Raw genomic sequence first — 15,881 nt, 5'->3', positions numbered from 1 at the left:
ATTTCTAATGATTTTATTTATTCAATCCTGGCTTGCTTAGATCCTTTCTGTTATTCCTCTAGGTCTGATTGACGGGTATGTTGCCGAGAAAGCACTGCTAGAAGAAGCTTTGCAGAAGAAGGAAGAATCAGAACAGCACTTGGCCGTACAGGTAGAACTCCTAGGCAAACAACTTCATGAACTCAACCAAGAGAACCTTCAGCTGTGTGAGGAACGTGATCTGCTACTGCGCCAGAAACAAGTCATGGCTGGCAGTGAAGTAGAGCGTGGTAAGAACCATCCTTTGGCTGTTGATTACTCAGTTTACGATGTCCTACACACTTACCCAGTTTTTGTTCCTGATTGCTAAGACAAAATGACCTTTAAAAGTAAAAAAAATGTGATGTTTTATCTTATGCAGAGCTTTTCCAGAACGTGAAGGACCATAAGACCATAAGGACAGAATAAAACTATTCTGTCGATTGAGTCTGCTCCTCTGTTCCATCATGGCAGATTTATTATCCCTCTTAACACCATTTTCCTGCCTTCTTTCTTCTCTCTCACCCCCCCCCCCCCCCAATAACTGCCATGGTAGCATGGTGTTTAGCTCAACGCTGTAACGGATTAAGGTGTCAGAGTTCAGAGTTCAATTGCAACATCCCCTGTGAGCATGTGCATGTGGGTTTCCTCTAGGTCCTCCAGGTTCCTCCCACAGTCCAAAGACGTACCGGTTAGTAGGTTAATTCGTCATTATAAATTGTCGCCTGATTAGCTGAGGGTTAAATCAGTGAGTTGCTGGGCAGCGCACTTCAAAGGGCCTGTTCTGTGCTATTTCTCTAAAATCAAATAAATCCTTCGGCGCCCTTACTAATCTAAGAACCTGAAAGCCACTGTCTTAAGTATCTCCATTTACTTGGCCTCCACAGCCATAAGATATAGGAGCAGAATTCAGCCCATTAATTCTGCTCCACCATTCCATCATGGCTGATCCCAGATCCCACTCGGCCCCATATACCTGCCTTCTCGCCATATCCTTTGATGCCTTGACCGATTAGGAAATGGTCAACTTCTTCCCTAAATGTACCCACGGATTGACCTCCACTGCAGTTTGTGGCAGAGCATTTCACAGATTCACTACTCTCTGGCTAAGCGTCCATTGTTAAGGATCTCTAGCACTCAGGGCCTGCCCTTTACCATCAAGTAGGAGGTACAGAGGCCTGAAGGTACACACTCAGCGATTCAGGAACAACTTCTTCCCTTCTGCCATCCGATTCCTAAATGGGCATTGAACCCATGACAGTACCTCAGTCTGTAAATGCATATTATTTTAGTTTTGCACGATTTTTAATCTATTCAATCTACGTATAATGTCATTGATTTACTTATTTATTTAATATTATTATTTTATTTTGTTTTTTTTCCCCTTTTCTGTTATATATTGCATTGAATTGCTGCTGATAAGTTTAACAAATTTCACGTCACATGCCAGTGATGATAAACCTGATTCTGATCTGGCAATGAATTCCTCCCACTTTCTTTTAAAAAAAACTATTAATTTCTCCTTTAGAGATGTCCTTGTATTCTGAGGCTGTGCCCTCCATTGCTCAATTTCTCCCAGTTTAGGAAACATTCTCTCCATGTCCACTCTTTCTGGGCCTTTTTAAGTAAGTATCACAGTGGAATAAACCATACATCCATCAATATCAGTCCATTACTGCCTTCAATTTGATCAGCTCTGGGGTTGCAAATCATATGTTCATAATCCTTATTCTTGATCTGCTGAAGTGAAGCAACCTTGGCAGAATTCTGTGAGATAAAGAATGTCAGAGAAATGGACTTTGTAAATTATGATAACTACTTTCTTTAATAATAATAATAACATTCTGCATCACACTAACAGAATACATGGGCACTGACCCAACAAAAAGGCCTACATACCAAAACAAAATACGTCATTGAAGTTTGCAAAAGTTGTTAATACAATATCATATTATCACCATATTTGGGAAAACATTTGACGAACTACACATAATAACATACTACATTGCGTTAACAGCAGTACAGTGCAATGGCTCCAAAACAGAGGCACTCATTCATAGAAACCTGAAACTGAGTAATGAAATGAAAACACTGAAATGGCAGACGAGAATACAAGACAAAATTGAAACCTTAAGTGCAGAAATAGTCCACCGCTGTAGATTTCTATGTTCTAATGGAGTATAAAAAGTTAAGGGAAAAGCTAAGGAAATACTAAGGTTCATGCAAGATACAATCAGTCTAACAAAAGCATTGTAGAATTTATAGATACACTAAAATAAAGCTTGGTGCCTAGAAAGCCAAAATAAATAGATACATGAAATATGCCAGACAGAAAAAAACACAATTATTAATTTGGGAACAATGAAAAAGATTTGTACAAGAAATTGAAACTAAATTTAGCGCACCAAAATGTCACCAGCCCTAGCACAGAATTACCAACAACACAAAGATGAGAACTTTTGGATTAATATCTGGTCAAGCAGGGTGACGCACAATCAAGAAGCGAGCTGGATTAGGGAGGGAAAAGAATGCACACACACAATTGAAGAAATGCAAATACCTGAAGTTAAAATGGATATGCTAAAAGCCGTTTTAAAAAAATAACCAAAGCTGGGAAAAGTACCAGCAGTGATAATATTCATAATTATCAGTATAAAAAATGACTTGTCCTCATCCATACCTGTTAATACATATCAATAATTTTCTTAAAAATCCTGAAGTGGTGCCCAAAGTTTTGACTGAAGGTAAAGTATATCTTTTCTAAAGAAGAAATCACAAATGACCCATCAAAATATCATTCTATTATTTGTTTACAAACTATATATAAATTGTAACATCATGTAACTCGCAACTAGTCACTGCTCACTTAGATAACCACAATATACAGTACTTACAGAAGAGCAGAAAGGGTGCAGTAAGGGTATGAAGGGATGTAAAGAACAACTGTTAATAGATTCTGTAGTTTTAAGTCAAGTCTGGTGGAAAAAGAGAAATCTTTCATGTTGATATAGTGACTACCAAAATGCATTTGATTCTGTTCCATACTCCTGGTTAATTGAATTCTTAATCTATATGAACCTTGCCCAATACTTGTGAAATTCTTACATTATCTGATAAAGCATTGGCATACTATAATCACCCTATCTGTTAACAACCAGAAAAGAACAACTACAATTTTCAAACTAAACAGAGGCATTTATCAGGGTGACTCTCTAAGCCCACCATGGCTTTCTAATTTAAACCTGCTCTCTAATTTACTGAATCAGACAAAAATCGGGTATCAAATCTGAAACAAATTATGTACTCCATCAGTAAAGCAAAGACAATTAATTCAAGTAGTTCAAGTAATTCAAGTAATTCAATTAATTGAAAGGTATAAACATGAACCTAGGACTAGATAAGTGCAGAACATTAAACATAAAGGTGCAATAGAGCTAGTAGAGCAGCAGAATACAATACAACCAATAGATGGATATGAACAAGCAAAAAAAAACATAGTGCCATAAAAGGAAATCTTTCAACAGAATTTAATTCAAAGCTCAAGAAAATCTGCCGAACAGAGCTCAATAGTAAAAATATAACACAGGCAGTAAACACTGTCACTATTTCCATATTAACATGTTATTTTGGCATAATATCTTGGTCTGAAACTGATCTGGAAAGTTTACAAAGAAATACAAGAATTGAAATGACAAATTTTAGAAAAAAAACCTAAGTCCACTTAAATGCACTTCATAGGACGTGAGAAGGAAGAGGAAGAACAGACATAATTTGCACAAGTCAAATTATACTTCTAAGGATATACTTTCATCAATAAAAACTGGATTCAACTCTCCATGCAAGCATATACAATTCTGATAAGTACATACCACTAAACTTAAATTTAAGCACAACTCAGAAAAATGAAGAAATTAGCACTGTAGAAGAAAACATCAACCAATGGAAGATCATCAGCCTCCATGGATGATCTGAGCAGACTAGATGTTGACAAGGAAGTGTTGAATTCTCGGCTCAGAGTTGGAGACCTCTTCTCAGAAATAGAAGGGTTCCTTGTGGCAATACAGGACCAGGAAGTTAACAGAGGGGAAAAAAAAAATCAAAAATACATAATAAAAGACCAACAAATTCAAGGCTAAATGCAGAAAACACCAAAAGAAGCTGGAAACAATCCAGTACATTCTAGGATCCTGCAGCAGTTTAACTCAATCTGTTTACTTATACAGGCACAATCAAGTGGCAAACACGATTCACCGAAATCTTGTTTTAAAATACAGACTCATAGAAATAACCATACCTTGGTATAAATGCAAGCCTGAACCAGTCTTAGAGTCAAGAGTCCTACAATTATATTATCACTGATCTATTGTTACAGTTAGCACAATCCATAAGAACACAATGGATATAATATTACAGGAGAAACAAGCAACAGCAATTTAATAGATTTAGCCATTCCAAACACATAACATACTGAAGTCAGTAAGTGAAAAACACCAGAAATGTGCTGAATTAAAAAGGGAAATTCAAGGACTTTGAAATGTGAATGGGGTATACATTGCCCCAGTGGTAATATCTACAACTGGTGTCATCCGAAAGTCACTACACAATAGCATTAAACATTTAGGCCTACATAGTGATATCTATGTAAATTTTCAGAAAGCCACAATGCTAAACATTATTCAATAGTCAGACAGTTCCAAGCAATTGTGTGTGTTTGGCTATGCCATTACCTCAGGTTTTACCAGTTTGAGCTGAGAAAAAATAGAAATAATAATAATAACTTCATACATACAATAATAACCTTTCATACATGAAGATGCAGGTTCAAAATGCTTTACAGAGATTGTAAAAATACAGCAATATAGTCATAAAAAGGTGAGATAAAATTAAAAATCTTAAGTAAAAACAAACATTTAGAGTACAATGTATTCAAATATATATAATTATATAAATATAGTCAACATCAGCAGGCATTAATTCTATAAGTAGGCCAAATTAACAAGTACTTAGAAGTGTTTTAAAATATTCCACAGTGTCAGCTTGGCATACGTCAGTTGGTAGCGTGTTCCATGCTTTTGGTGCATTAGAGCAAAAGGCCACATTACCAGTTCTTGGCATTAGGAACACAATGCGAACCAGTATTCCCATGCCACAAGCGACAAGTCACACACCGAAGATTTTGCTTTAAAATAGAAAAAAATCTGCCTCACAACAAACGAGAAAATCTGCAGATGCTGGAAATCTGAGCATCTGAAAATGGAAGGGGTCGTTGGAAGTTGGGGGGCATTACTGGAAGTTTGAGAAATCAGGTTGAGGAATCATGTTCATGCAATCAGGTTGGAGACTTCTCAAATGGAATATAAAGTGATGTTACTCCAACTAAATGCGTCCTCATCATGATACTGGTTTTAATTCCACTTCCCATCCCCATTCCGATATGTCCAGCCATGGCATCCTTTACTGTCAGCTTTCCTTTGCTTTGGTTGGAGAGTCTGGTCTAGTCGTGGTTACACAGGAAAACTTAAGTATCTCATAAACCGAAGCTGCCTCAAAATTCAGGAAGTCTTCTGAACGGCAAAAACTCTCACTTGACCATAAGGCTATGAGGCAAAGGAGCAGAATTAGGCCATTCGGCCCATTGAGTCTGCTCCACCATTCCATCGTGGCTGATTTATTATCCCTCTTAATCATGCTCTCCTGCCTTCTGCTATAACCTTTGACACCCTTACTAATCAAGAACCTATAACATCCACTTTAAACATGCACAATGATTTGCCCCCCACATATTCCCCACACTCTACTAAAGAAATTCCTTCTCATTTCTGTTCTAAGGAGATGTCCTTGTACAGTGGCATGCAAAGGTTTGGACACCCCTGGTCAAAATTTCTGTTACTGTGAATAGTTAAGTGAGTAGAAGATGAGCTGATCTCCAAAAGTCTTAAAGTTAAAGATGAAACATTCTTTTTATCATTTTAAGCAAGATTAGTGTATTATTTTTGTTTTGTACAATTTTAGAGTGCGGAAAAAAAAGGAAAGGAGCATCATGCAAAAATTTGGGCACCCCAAGAGATTTGAGCTCTCAGATAACTTTTACCAAGGTCTCAGACCTTAATTAGCTTGTTAGGGCTATGGCTTGTTCACAGTCATTGTTAGGAAAGGCCAGGTGAAGCAAATTTCAAAGTTTTATAAATACCCTGACTCCTCAAACCTTGTCCCAACAATCAGCAGCCATGGGCTCCTCTAAGCAGCTGCCTAGCATTCTGAAGATTAAAATAAATGCCCACAAAGCAGGAGAAGGCTATAAGAAGATAGCAAAGCGTTTTCAGGTAGGTGTTTCCTCAGTTTGTAATGTAATTAAAGAAATGGCAGTTAACAGGAACGGTGGAGTTCAGGTGGAGGTCTGGAAGACAAAGAAAACTTTTCGAGGGAACTGCTCGTAGGATTGCTAGAAAGGCAAATCAAAACCCCTGTTTGACTGCAAAAGACCTTTAAGAAGATTTATCAGACTCTGGAGTGGTGGTGCACTGTTCTACTGTGCAGCGACACCTGCACAAATATGACCTTCATGGAAGAGTCATCAGAAGAAAACCTTTCCTGCGTCCTCACCACAAAATTCAGCATCAGAAGTTTGCAAAGGAACATCTAAACAAGCCTGATGCATTTTGGAAACAAGTCCTGTGGACTGATGAAGTTAAAATAGAACTTCCTGGCCGCAATGAGCAAAGGTACGTTTGGAGAAAAAAGGGTGCAGAATTTCATGAAAAGAACACCTCTTCAACTGTTAATCACAGGGGTGGATTGATCATGCTTTGGGCTTGTGTTGCAGCCAGTGGCACGGGGAACATTTCACTGGTAGAGGGAAGAATGAATTCAATTAAATACCAGCAAATTCTGGAAGCAAACATCACACCATCTGTAAAAAAGCTGAAGATGAAAAGAGGATGGCTTCTACAACAGGATAATGATCCTAAACACACCTCAAAATCCACACTGGACTACCTCAAGAGGCACAAGCTGGTTTTGCCATGGCCCTCACAGTCCCCCGACCTAAGCATCATCGAAAATCTGTGGATTGACCTCAAAAGAGCAGTGCATGCAAGACACCCCAAGAATCTCACAGAGCTAGAAGCCTTTTGCAAGAAAGAATGGGCGAAAATCCCCCAAACAAGAATTGAAAGACTCTTGGCTGGTTACAGAAAGTGTTTACAAGCTGTGATTCTTGCCAAAAGGGGTGTTACCAAGTACTGACCATACAGGGTGCCTAAACTTTTGCTTTGGGCCCTTTTCCTTTTTTGTTATTTTGAAACTGTAAAAGATGGAAATAAAAATGTAATCTTGCTTAAAATATTAAAGAAATATGTCATCTTTAACTTTATGCCTTTTGGAAATCAGGTCAGCTTTTACTTGCTTAGCTATTCATAGTAACAGAGATTTTGACCAGGGGTGCCCAAACTTTTGCATGCCACTGTATGCTGAGGCTCTACTGCCCACTATGGGAAATATTTTCTCCATGCCCACTCTATCCAGGGTGATTTTCAATAGGATTTCCTCTCATTCGTATAAACTCCTGTAAGTATAGGCCCAGAGCCATCAAATGCTCGTCATATGTTAACTCTTTCATTCCTGGGATAATTCTCCTGAACCTCTTGGTGGTCTCCAATGCCAGCACAGCCTTTCTTAGAAGAGGGAGCCAAAACTGTTCCCAGTACTCCCAAGTGTTTCCTGACCAATGCTGTATAAAGCCTCAGCATTACATCCTTGCTTTTGTATCCTCTTCATCTTGAAATGAATGCTAACATTGCATTTGTTGGGTGTGTTTTATGGTCCCAAATGCTCTGTGAGTGGATTTTGCAATTGGAAACAGACACTGATCAGCTACCCTATGTGTATCTCTAACCATTTTATTTCCTCTTTTGTCATTCCTCAGCCTCCTTCACTCGAAGGAGAACAGACCCAGTTTATCCAATCTATCACCATAACTTTGTCTCCCATGTCACAAGGGCATGCAATTTGTTAGGTTAATTGATCATTTTAAATTGCCTTGTGTATGTGAGAGTAGAATCTGGGGCTGTTGATGAGAATGTGGGGAGAATTTAAAAATGGGATTAATGTAGAATTGGTATAAATGAGTGGTTGATGATTGGCATGGGCTCCATGGGGATAAAGGCTTGTTTCTGTGCTGCATCTCCCGATGACTACATGTCCTTATGTAGCTCAGTGGACAGTGTGTGATATTTGTTCCATGTAGGTGCTTGGTTCCTGATGTAACCTGTGCCTTGTATCCTCACTGGTTAGTATTTTATATTGCTCTTTATATAATGTAAGAGTTAGGATGATGTCAGCTGAAAGTTGAGGAACTAGTTCAATTAAACTTTCTGGATCTACCTAGGACCATTGCCTGCACCTCTGGGCAGGAAATACAGCCACAATTTATGTGGAAATTTAGCTTTGGTAAATCAATCGGGTTAATGAGCCAATACAAAAACTGTTGTAATCTTTGTTTATTATGATGGCCTAATGAATTGTACTTCAAGTCAAGTCAATTTTTATTGTCATTTCGACCATAACTGCTGGTACAGTACATAGTAAAAATGAGACAAAGTTTTTCAGGACCCTGGTGTTACATGACACAGTACAAAAAACTAGACTGAACTACGTAATAAAAAAAAACACAGAGAAAGCTATACTAGACTACAGACCTACACTGGACTGCATAAAGTGCACAAAAACAGTGCAGGCACTACAATAAATAATAAACAGGACAGTAGGGCAAGGTGTCAGTCCAGGCTTCGGGTATTGAGGAGTCTGATAGCTTGGGGGAAGAAACTGTTATATAGTCTGGTCGTAAGAGCCCGAATGCTTCGGAGCCTTTTCCCAGACGGCAGGAGGGAGAAGACATTGTATGAGGGGTGCATGGGGTCCTTCATAATGCTGTTTCCTTTGTGGATGCAGCGTGTAGTGTAAATGTCCGTGATGGTGGGAAGAGAGACCCCCGATGATCTTCTCAGCTGACCTCACTATCCGCTGCAGGGTCTTGCGATCCGAGATGGTGCAATTTCCGAACCAGGCAGTGATGCAGCTGCTCAGGATGCTCTCAATACAACCTCTGTAGAATGTGATGAGGATGGGGGGTGGGAGATGGACTTTCCTCAGTCTTTGCAGAAAGTAGAGATGCTGCTGGGCTTTCTTTGCTATGGAGCTGGTGTTGAGTGACCAGGTGAGATTCTCCATCAGGTGAACACCAAGAAATCTGGTGCTGTTTACATTCTCTATCGAGGAACCATCGATGTTCAGCGGGGAGTGGTCGCTCTGTGCCCTCCTGAAGTCAACAACCATTTCTTTTGTTTTGTTCACATTAAGAGATAGGTCGTTGGCTCTGCACCAGTCCGTTAGCCGCTGCACCTCCTCTCTGTAAGCTGACTCGTCGTTCTTGCTGATGAGACCCACCACGGTGGTGTCATCGGCGAACTTGATGATATGGTTCGAGCTGTGTGTTGCAGCACAGTCATGGGTCAGCAGAGTGAACAGCAGTGGACTGAGCACGCAACCCTGGGGAGCCCCTGTGCTCAGTGTGATGGTGTTGGAGATGCTGCTCCGGATCCAGACTGACTGAGATCTCCCAGTCAGGAAGTCTAGGATCCAGTTGCAGAGGGAGGTGTTCGGGCCCAGTAGGCTCAGCTTTCCAATCAGTTTCTGAGGGATGATTGTATTGAATGCTGAACTAAAGTTTGTGAACAGCATCCGAACACATGTGTCTTTTTTGTCCAGGTGGGTTAGGGCCAGGTAGAGGGTTGTGGCAATGTCGTCATCTGTTGAGTGGTTGGGACGGTACGCAAACTGCAGGGGGTCCAGTGAGGGGGGCAGCAGGGTCTTGATATGCCTCATGACGAGCCTCTCGAAACACTTCATGATGATGGATGTAAGTGCAACGGGACGGTAGTCATTTAGGCAGGGTGCTGAGGACTTCTTCGGCACGGGGACGATGGTGGTGGCCTTGAAGCACGTTGGAATGGTGGCGCTGCTCAGGGAGATGTTGAAGATGTCAGTGAGAACATCTGCTAGCTGGTCTGCACATCCTCTGAGCACTCTACCAGGGATGTTGTCTGGTTCAGCAGCTTTCCGTGGGTTGACCCTGCACAGGGTTCTTCTCACGTCGGCCATGGAGAGACACAGCACCTGGTCATTCGTAGGAGGGGTGGACTTCCTCGCCGCCACGTCATTTTCCACCTCAAACCAGGTGTAGAAGTTATTCAGCACATTTGGGAGGGAGGCATCACCTGCACAGTCAGGTGATATTGTCTTGTAATTGGTGATATCCTGGATGCCCTTCCACATGTGCTGCATGTCGCCGCTGTCCTGGAAGTGACTGTGGATTCACTGGGCATGTGCATGCTTTGCCTCTCTGATGGCTCGGGACAGTTTGGTCCTTGCTGTTGTTAGGGCTGCCTTGTCGCCTGCTCTGAAGGCGGAGTCGCGGGACCTCAGCAGCGCACGCACCTCTGCAGTCATCCACGGCTTCTGGTTGGCACATATAGTGATGGTCTTGGACAGAGTAACATCATCAATACACTTGCTGATGTAGCTGGTCACTGATGCTGTGTACTCCTCTAAGTTGGCAGAGTCGCCATCGGTTGCAGCCTCCCTGAACATGTGCCAGTCAGTGTTCTCAAAGCAGTCTTGAAGAGCAGAGATGGCTCCTGCTGGCCAGGTTTTCACCTGCTTCTGAACTGGTCTGGAGTGCCTGACGAGCGGTCTGTATGCTGGGATTAGCATAACAGAGATGTGGTCTGAGTAACCGAGGTGGGGGCGGGGCTCTGCCCAGTATGCGTCGGGGATGCTTGTGTAAACCAGGTCCAATGTGTTCTCCCCCCTCATTGCAAAGTCCACATACTGATGGAATTTGGGGAGCACTGACTTAAGGTTCGCGTGGTTAAAGTCACTGGCGATAATAAACAGACCATCAGGATGTGCGTTCTGCAGTTTGCTAATAGCCCCGTACAGTTCACAGAGCGCCTCCTTAGCATTAGCGCTGGGGGGAATGTAGACACCGAATATAAGGACAGAGGTGAATTCCTGTGGCAAATAAAATGGTCTGCATCGAACTGCCACAAACTCCACTAACGATGAGCAGTATCTGGAAACCAGCACAGAGTTCTTACACCATTCCGTGTCAATGTAAACACATACACCGCCACCACGGACCTTACCAGAGACAGCTGCATCTCTGTCCGAACGAAACAAAGCTAGCCCGTCTAGCTGGATGGCAGCGTCCGAAATCCCATCAGTGAGCCACGTCTCTGTGAAGACATACGCGGAGCAAACTCTGTAGTCCCGCCGAGTATTACGTTGGAGTCGGATGTAGTCCATTTTATTGACCAGGGAGCGGACATTGGAGAGCAAAATGGACGGGAGAGCCAGCCGGCTAGGGTTTGCTTTGAGCCTGGCACGGACCCCTGCTCGTTTACCTCGCTTCTGCTTCCTCGCACATCGCTTTCGACGTCTCCATCTCCTGCTCCCAGCATCAGGCAAGTCCGAGGATTGTAGGCCCATTCCCCTCAGCAAGCCGACATCGCATAATTCAGCCAGCAGACCTTTGTGGAGGTTTGTTTTTGGGTCATCTCTGTATTGTAGTAGTATCTGGCGATGGTAGATAGCCGCTCTGTTATCCATGTGCCCTAATCAAAAATAGTGTATCAAACTTAAAATAGAAAACTAATAAATTAAAGTAACACCAGGTCTGAAAGGCCGCTGCTGCCGTGCCGCGCCGCCTCAAACAAGGCATGGTGTGCCTCATAATTTGTGCATTCTTCTACGTGAGGGAAATTTCCATTGAAATAGGTGTTGATTAGAAAGTACTGTATATTTAAAATTTTTTAAATTGAGATACAGCACAGAGTAGGCCCTTTTGGCCCTTTGAGTTGCGCTTCCCCGCAACCCCCAAATTAACCCTAGCCTCATCACGGGACTATTTACAATGACCAATTAACCTAATAACTGGTATGACTTTGGACTATGGGAGGAAACCTATGCGGTCACAGGGAAAACATACAAACTCCTCACAGGCAGCGTTGGGAATTGAACCCGGGTTGCTGGTACTATAAAGCGTTGTGCTAACCATGAACTTTCCACTTATCATTTAAAATCTGGATTTTGTTTTTGATTTTAACAATCTGTTTTGTTGAATGATTCCAATGTATGTGCTGTTTTCCACCAATGAATATGCAGCTCAAGATATTAGTACCAAATTTACCAGTTTGTTTACTGCATAGTACTGAGCCTGTGCATTGTATTTCGTTTGTGATGGTTATCTTCTCTCAATTCTTTGTTTCTCAGGCCACCAAACTCAACCAATAATCAAAAGGGATTCAGGTTTGTCCCTTTTTGAAAGGAATGTTTGGTTTGTATTGAAATAAAGTGGTATTGGAATGTTTTTTAAAGCATTTTATTGTTTATGATCTGTTGCCAAATTGATCAGGTCGAATAATTTCAAACTTTTTTAAAAATTCACTATGCCTGTGAAATGCTGTGCATGTGCAAGTTAAGACTCCAAGCATGGTGTGCCTCATATTTTGTGCCCATTTTTGATTTCATTTTACCATTTGTGTGCATTTATATGAAACATGTGCATTGCAAAAGTCACCACTTTTAAATTTGAAGTGGCAAAGCTAGCCTTGCACTCTGAGTACAGTATACTGTTGTATAGATTGGACCACTAAGATCATCAATCTTTTTATTTCTGTTTAAGTGCTGGAGAGAAGCAGTAATTACATGTTGAAAAGTACATACAAGTTGAATTTTCTCTTGCATTCCTTTTTTCTTTACTATATTCTTGCAGATTCAAGCATTCACTTAATCTGAGGAGTACTGGACAATTCTGTTTCAGACCTTGTCTATAAAGTGCAACATTAGCTTGTTTTACAACGGAGAGGAGTCTTTATGTTCTATTGGAAATGTGCCTATAGATAAATCCCAGTGTTATTAAATGTGACTTGGTTCTAAATGTATAACTGAAAGTATGAATTCATATTTCCAGTTATAAGTTGGAAACTAAGTTATATTTACCAGTATTGGGAGTTCTCATACATTCTTCCTACTACATCGCATGACCTAGTCTGGACCTGGTTAAGTATTTGGGGTATAACCCTCCTTGTCATTATCATTTTCATAATGCCTTGTGCCTTGCTATGTTTTTGAGCCTCTTTGCCTGCATTCCAGTAGGATGGTCCTACTGTGCTGTGTCCATCATCAAAATCAAGATGCACAACTTTCCAGCCATGAATATTTCCATTATGGAACAAAAATGCATGTATTATATTGTTTCTTTCAATGCTCATGGTTAAATTATGCTAACAAATGGGACAAAATAGTGCGATACCTAGCAAATAGCATCTGCTAAACACTGGAACAATAAAGGAACTTAATGGAGACACAAGAGACTACTGATATTGGAGTATGAAGCAAAACATTGGAGGAACTGAACAGATCAGGCAGCAACTTTGGAGGAAATTGGGTAGTCAGTGGTTGGGATCAAGACCTTCATCTGGATTCATTGACTAGAAATGTCGACTGTCCATTTCTCTCCATATATGCTGTCTGACCTGCGAAGTTCCTCCAGAGTTTTGTGCACTGCTTCTAAATAAAGCCACCCAGACTGTTGTGCTTTGGGCAAAGCATCTACCTTTTGCAATGTTTTGAAAGAGGTCTCAGCTCATAAGAAGGAATATGCAGGGTTGTGGTGTAATCCCAGTGTATGCAGTCATTTGAAGGGAAAAATATAGACCAAGTGTACAGTACTTGCTACTCTTTGGCATTTTCCAGTTGGTAATTTGTTTTGATCTTGGCTTTCTTCCCGCAGGTACATTGGCAATTCAAATATATATTTAAGGCTTTAATAATTGGGGAAATTTTCCAGCTGGAAATACTATAATTGTGGTTCTGCTTTAAACATTTGTAGTGCTCTGCTGTGGATGAAACTAATAAAGCAATATTCAGAATGAATATTCAAATTTTATTGTAGTGTGACTTCCAGAGTTTCACATTGTAGTTTAGAAGATGATTTGGATAGCTGCCATTTGGTTCCCATGTATCTTACACTAACACCATTTTTTGCTGTGTTCAGGATTACTGGAGGAGACGGAGCGTTTGACCAAGGAAAAGCTGGATATCCAGTGTCAGGCAGACAAGGATCGTGCTGATCTCCTATCGAGGACAAAAAGGATGGAGGTGGAGTTGGAGGAAGAGACCAGCCGTAATATTGAGCTAGCTGACAAATGGCACCTGGAGGTTACCGACTTGCAGCAGCAGGTCCAGGCACTGGAAAAGCAGCTGAAGAATTATCGACAGTTTATGGATGTAAGTAAAAGTGGATGTCAATTGTGATAATTATTAAACATATTTCGATTACATATTCAGTATTAAGTGCAATGGCGTAGAGTTTGCTTTGCAACAAGAGAAACATGTTAGTTTGTTTCTTAAATCATTAAGACATTGTGGTCAATGTGAAAAGAAAGGAAATGAACAATCAGAAACCAAAATGTGGAGAGATTGGTGTTACCTTGTCAGGACTGGTTCTAAGGCAAACTGGAAAACTTGGTTTGCTGAAATTTGAATTTATTGTTGATTCCTGAGGGCTGTGATGTTCCAAGTCAGTTGTCCAGATTACACTGTTGGAATAGTGTAAGGACCATAATCACAGTATTGAGAGAGGAAGGGAAACTCAAAGGTGGAAGTTCAGGAGAGAAAAACGGCTTGTTAGTTAATTTGTTGGTGGCATTATATTAAAATAAATCTCAACTACATTTCGAGAAATACTCTTTATTCTTCTGTTGTATCGAAGCATCTGTTAAATCTATCTGAACCACCAGGCCTCAAACTATGGTAGTCCCTGACAATGTGTCAAAACTGCAGTGGATCAGACCATGAGATATATGAGCAGAATTAGGCTATTCAGCCCATCGAGTCTGCTCCACCATTCCATCATGGCTGATCCAATTTTCCTCTCAGCCCCTTTTATATCCCTTCATGCCCTGACTAATCAAAATCTATCAACTTCTGCCTTAAATATACATAAAGACCTGGCCTCCAAAGAATTCCACAGATTCGCCACTCTGGCTGAAGAAATTCCTCCTCACCTCCATTCTAAAAAGACCTCCCTCTAATTTGAAGCTCTCTGAAAATCCAATAGTTTGAGTCCACTTTCTGATGGAGAGATGAAACTACTGCCAAAACATTTTGAATATTAAAATTGTCTATTTTAAGTAAAGAAACCAGTATACTGCGATATCTTCAAATAGAATTAAGTAGGAAAGCAAACCAGAGAGGTTCAGTAAAGTTGTCATGATATTCATATAATAAGCTAATGAATTCAAGCTCCCCATAAATACATCACTTTTGATTAACAAGTGAGAAGGAAGAAATTACAGGAGATCTGAAGGGTAAAATTTTCATTTGTGATGGGTGGTGATTATCTTGAACAAACAGCCAGAGATAGATACAGTTACGACATTTAAAAAGCATCTGGGCAGATATAAGAATCAGAATCAAAATCAGGTTTAATATCACTTAATGTCGTGAAATTTGTTGTTTTGTTGCTGCAATAGATTGCAATACATAAAAATCCCTATAAATGACAATAAGAAGCATATATAAAAATTGAGGTAAATAAGTAATCCAAAGCGGAGCAAAAATGGAGGAAAAATAGTGAGGCAGTGTACATGGGTTCATTGTCCATTGAGAAATCTGATGGTGGAGGGGAAGAAGCTGTTCCTAAAATGTTGAGTGAGTGTCTTCAGGTTCCTGTACTGCCTTCTTGATGGTAGCAGTGAGGAGGAGGCATGTCCAAGGTGGGGTTGGGGTCCTCAATGATG

General features: G+C 40.7%; 1 protein-coding gene across 7 annotated transcripts in view; it reads left to right on the top strand.

Moving 5' to 3' along the window:
• Positions 1 to 15,881, top strand: part of pcnt (pericentrin) — a 215,085-nt gene that overhangs the window by 111,499 nt on the left and 87,705 nt on the right. For 6 of the 7 annotated variants that reach the window (XM_073046383.1, XM_073046379.1, XM_073046382.1 and 3 more), the window contains exons 28-30: positions 63 to 269; positions 12,349 to 12,384; positions 14,135 to 14,367. In XM_073046383.1, the coding sequence (XP_072902484.1) occupies positions 63 to 269; positions 12,349 to 12,384; positions 14,135 to 14,367 (476 nt within the window). The remainder of the gene's footprint in view (positions 1 to 62; positions 270 to 12,348; positions 12,385 to 14,134; positions 14,368 to 15,881) is intronic. The other variant, XM_073046380.1, reaches the window with a different exon arrangement.

Source organism: Hemitrygon akajei, chromosome 5 (assembly GCF_048418815.1).
Source record: "Hemitrygon akajei chromosome 5, sHemAka1.3, whole genome shotgun sequence".
Lineage (NCBI taxonomy): Eukaryota > Metazoa > Chordata > Chondrichthyes > Myliobatiformes > Dasyatidae > Hemitrygon > Hemitrygon akajei.
Note: the sequence above shows the minus strand (reverse complement) of the source record. Positions and strands in the feature narration are given on the sequence as shown.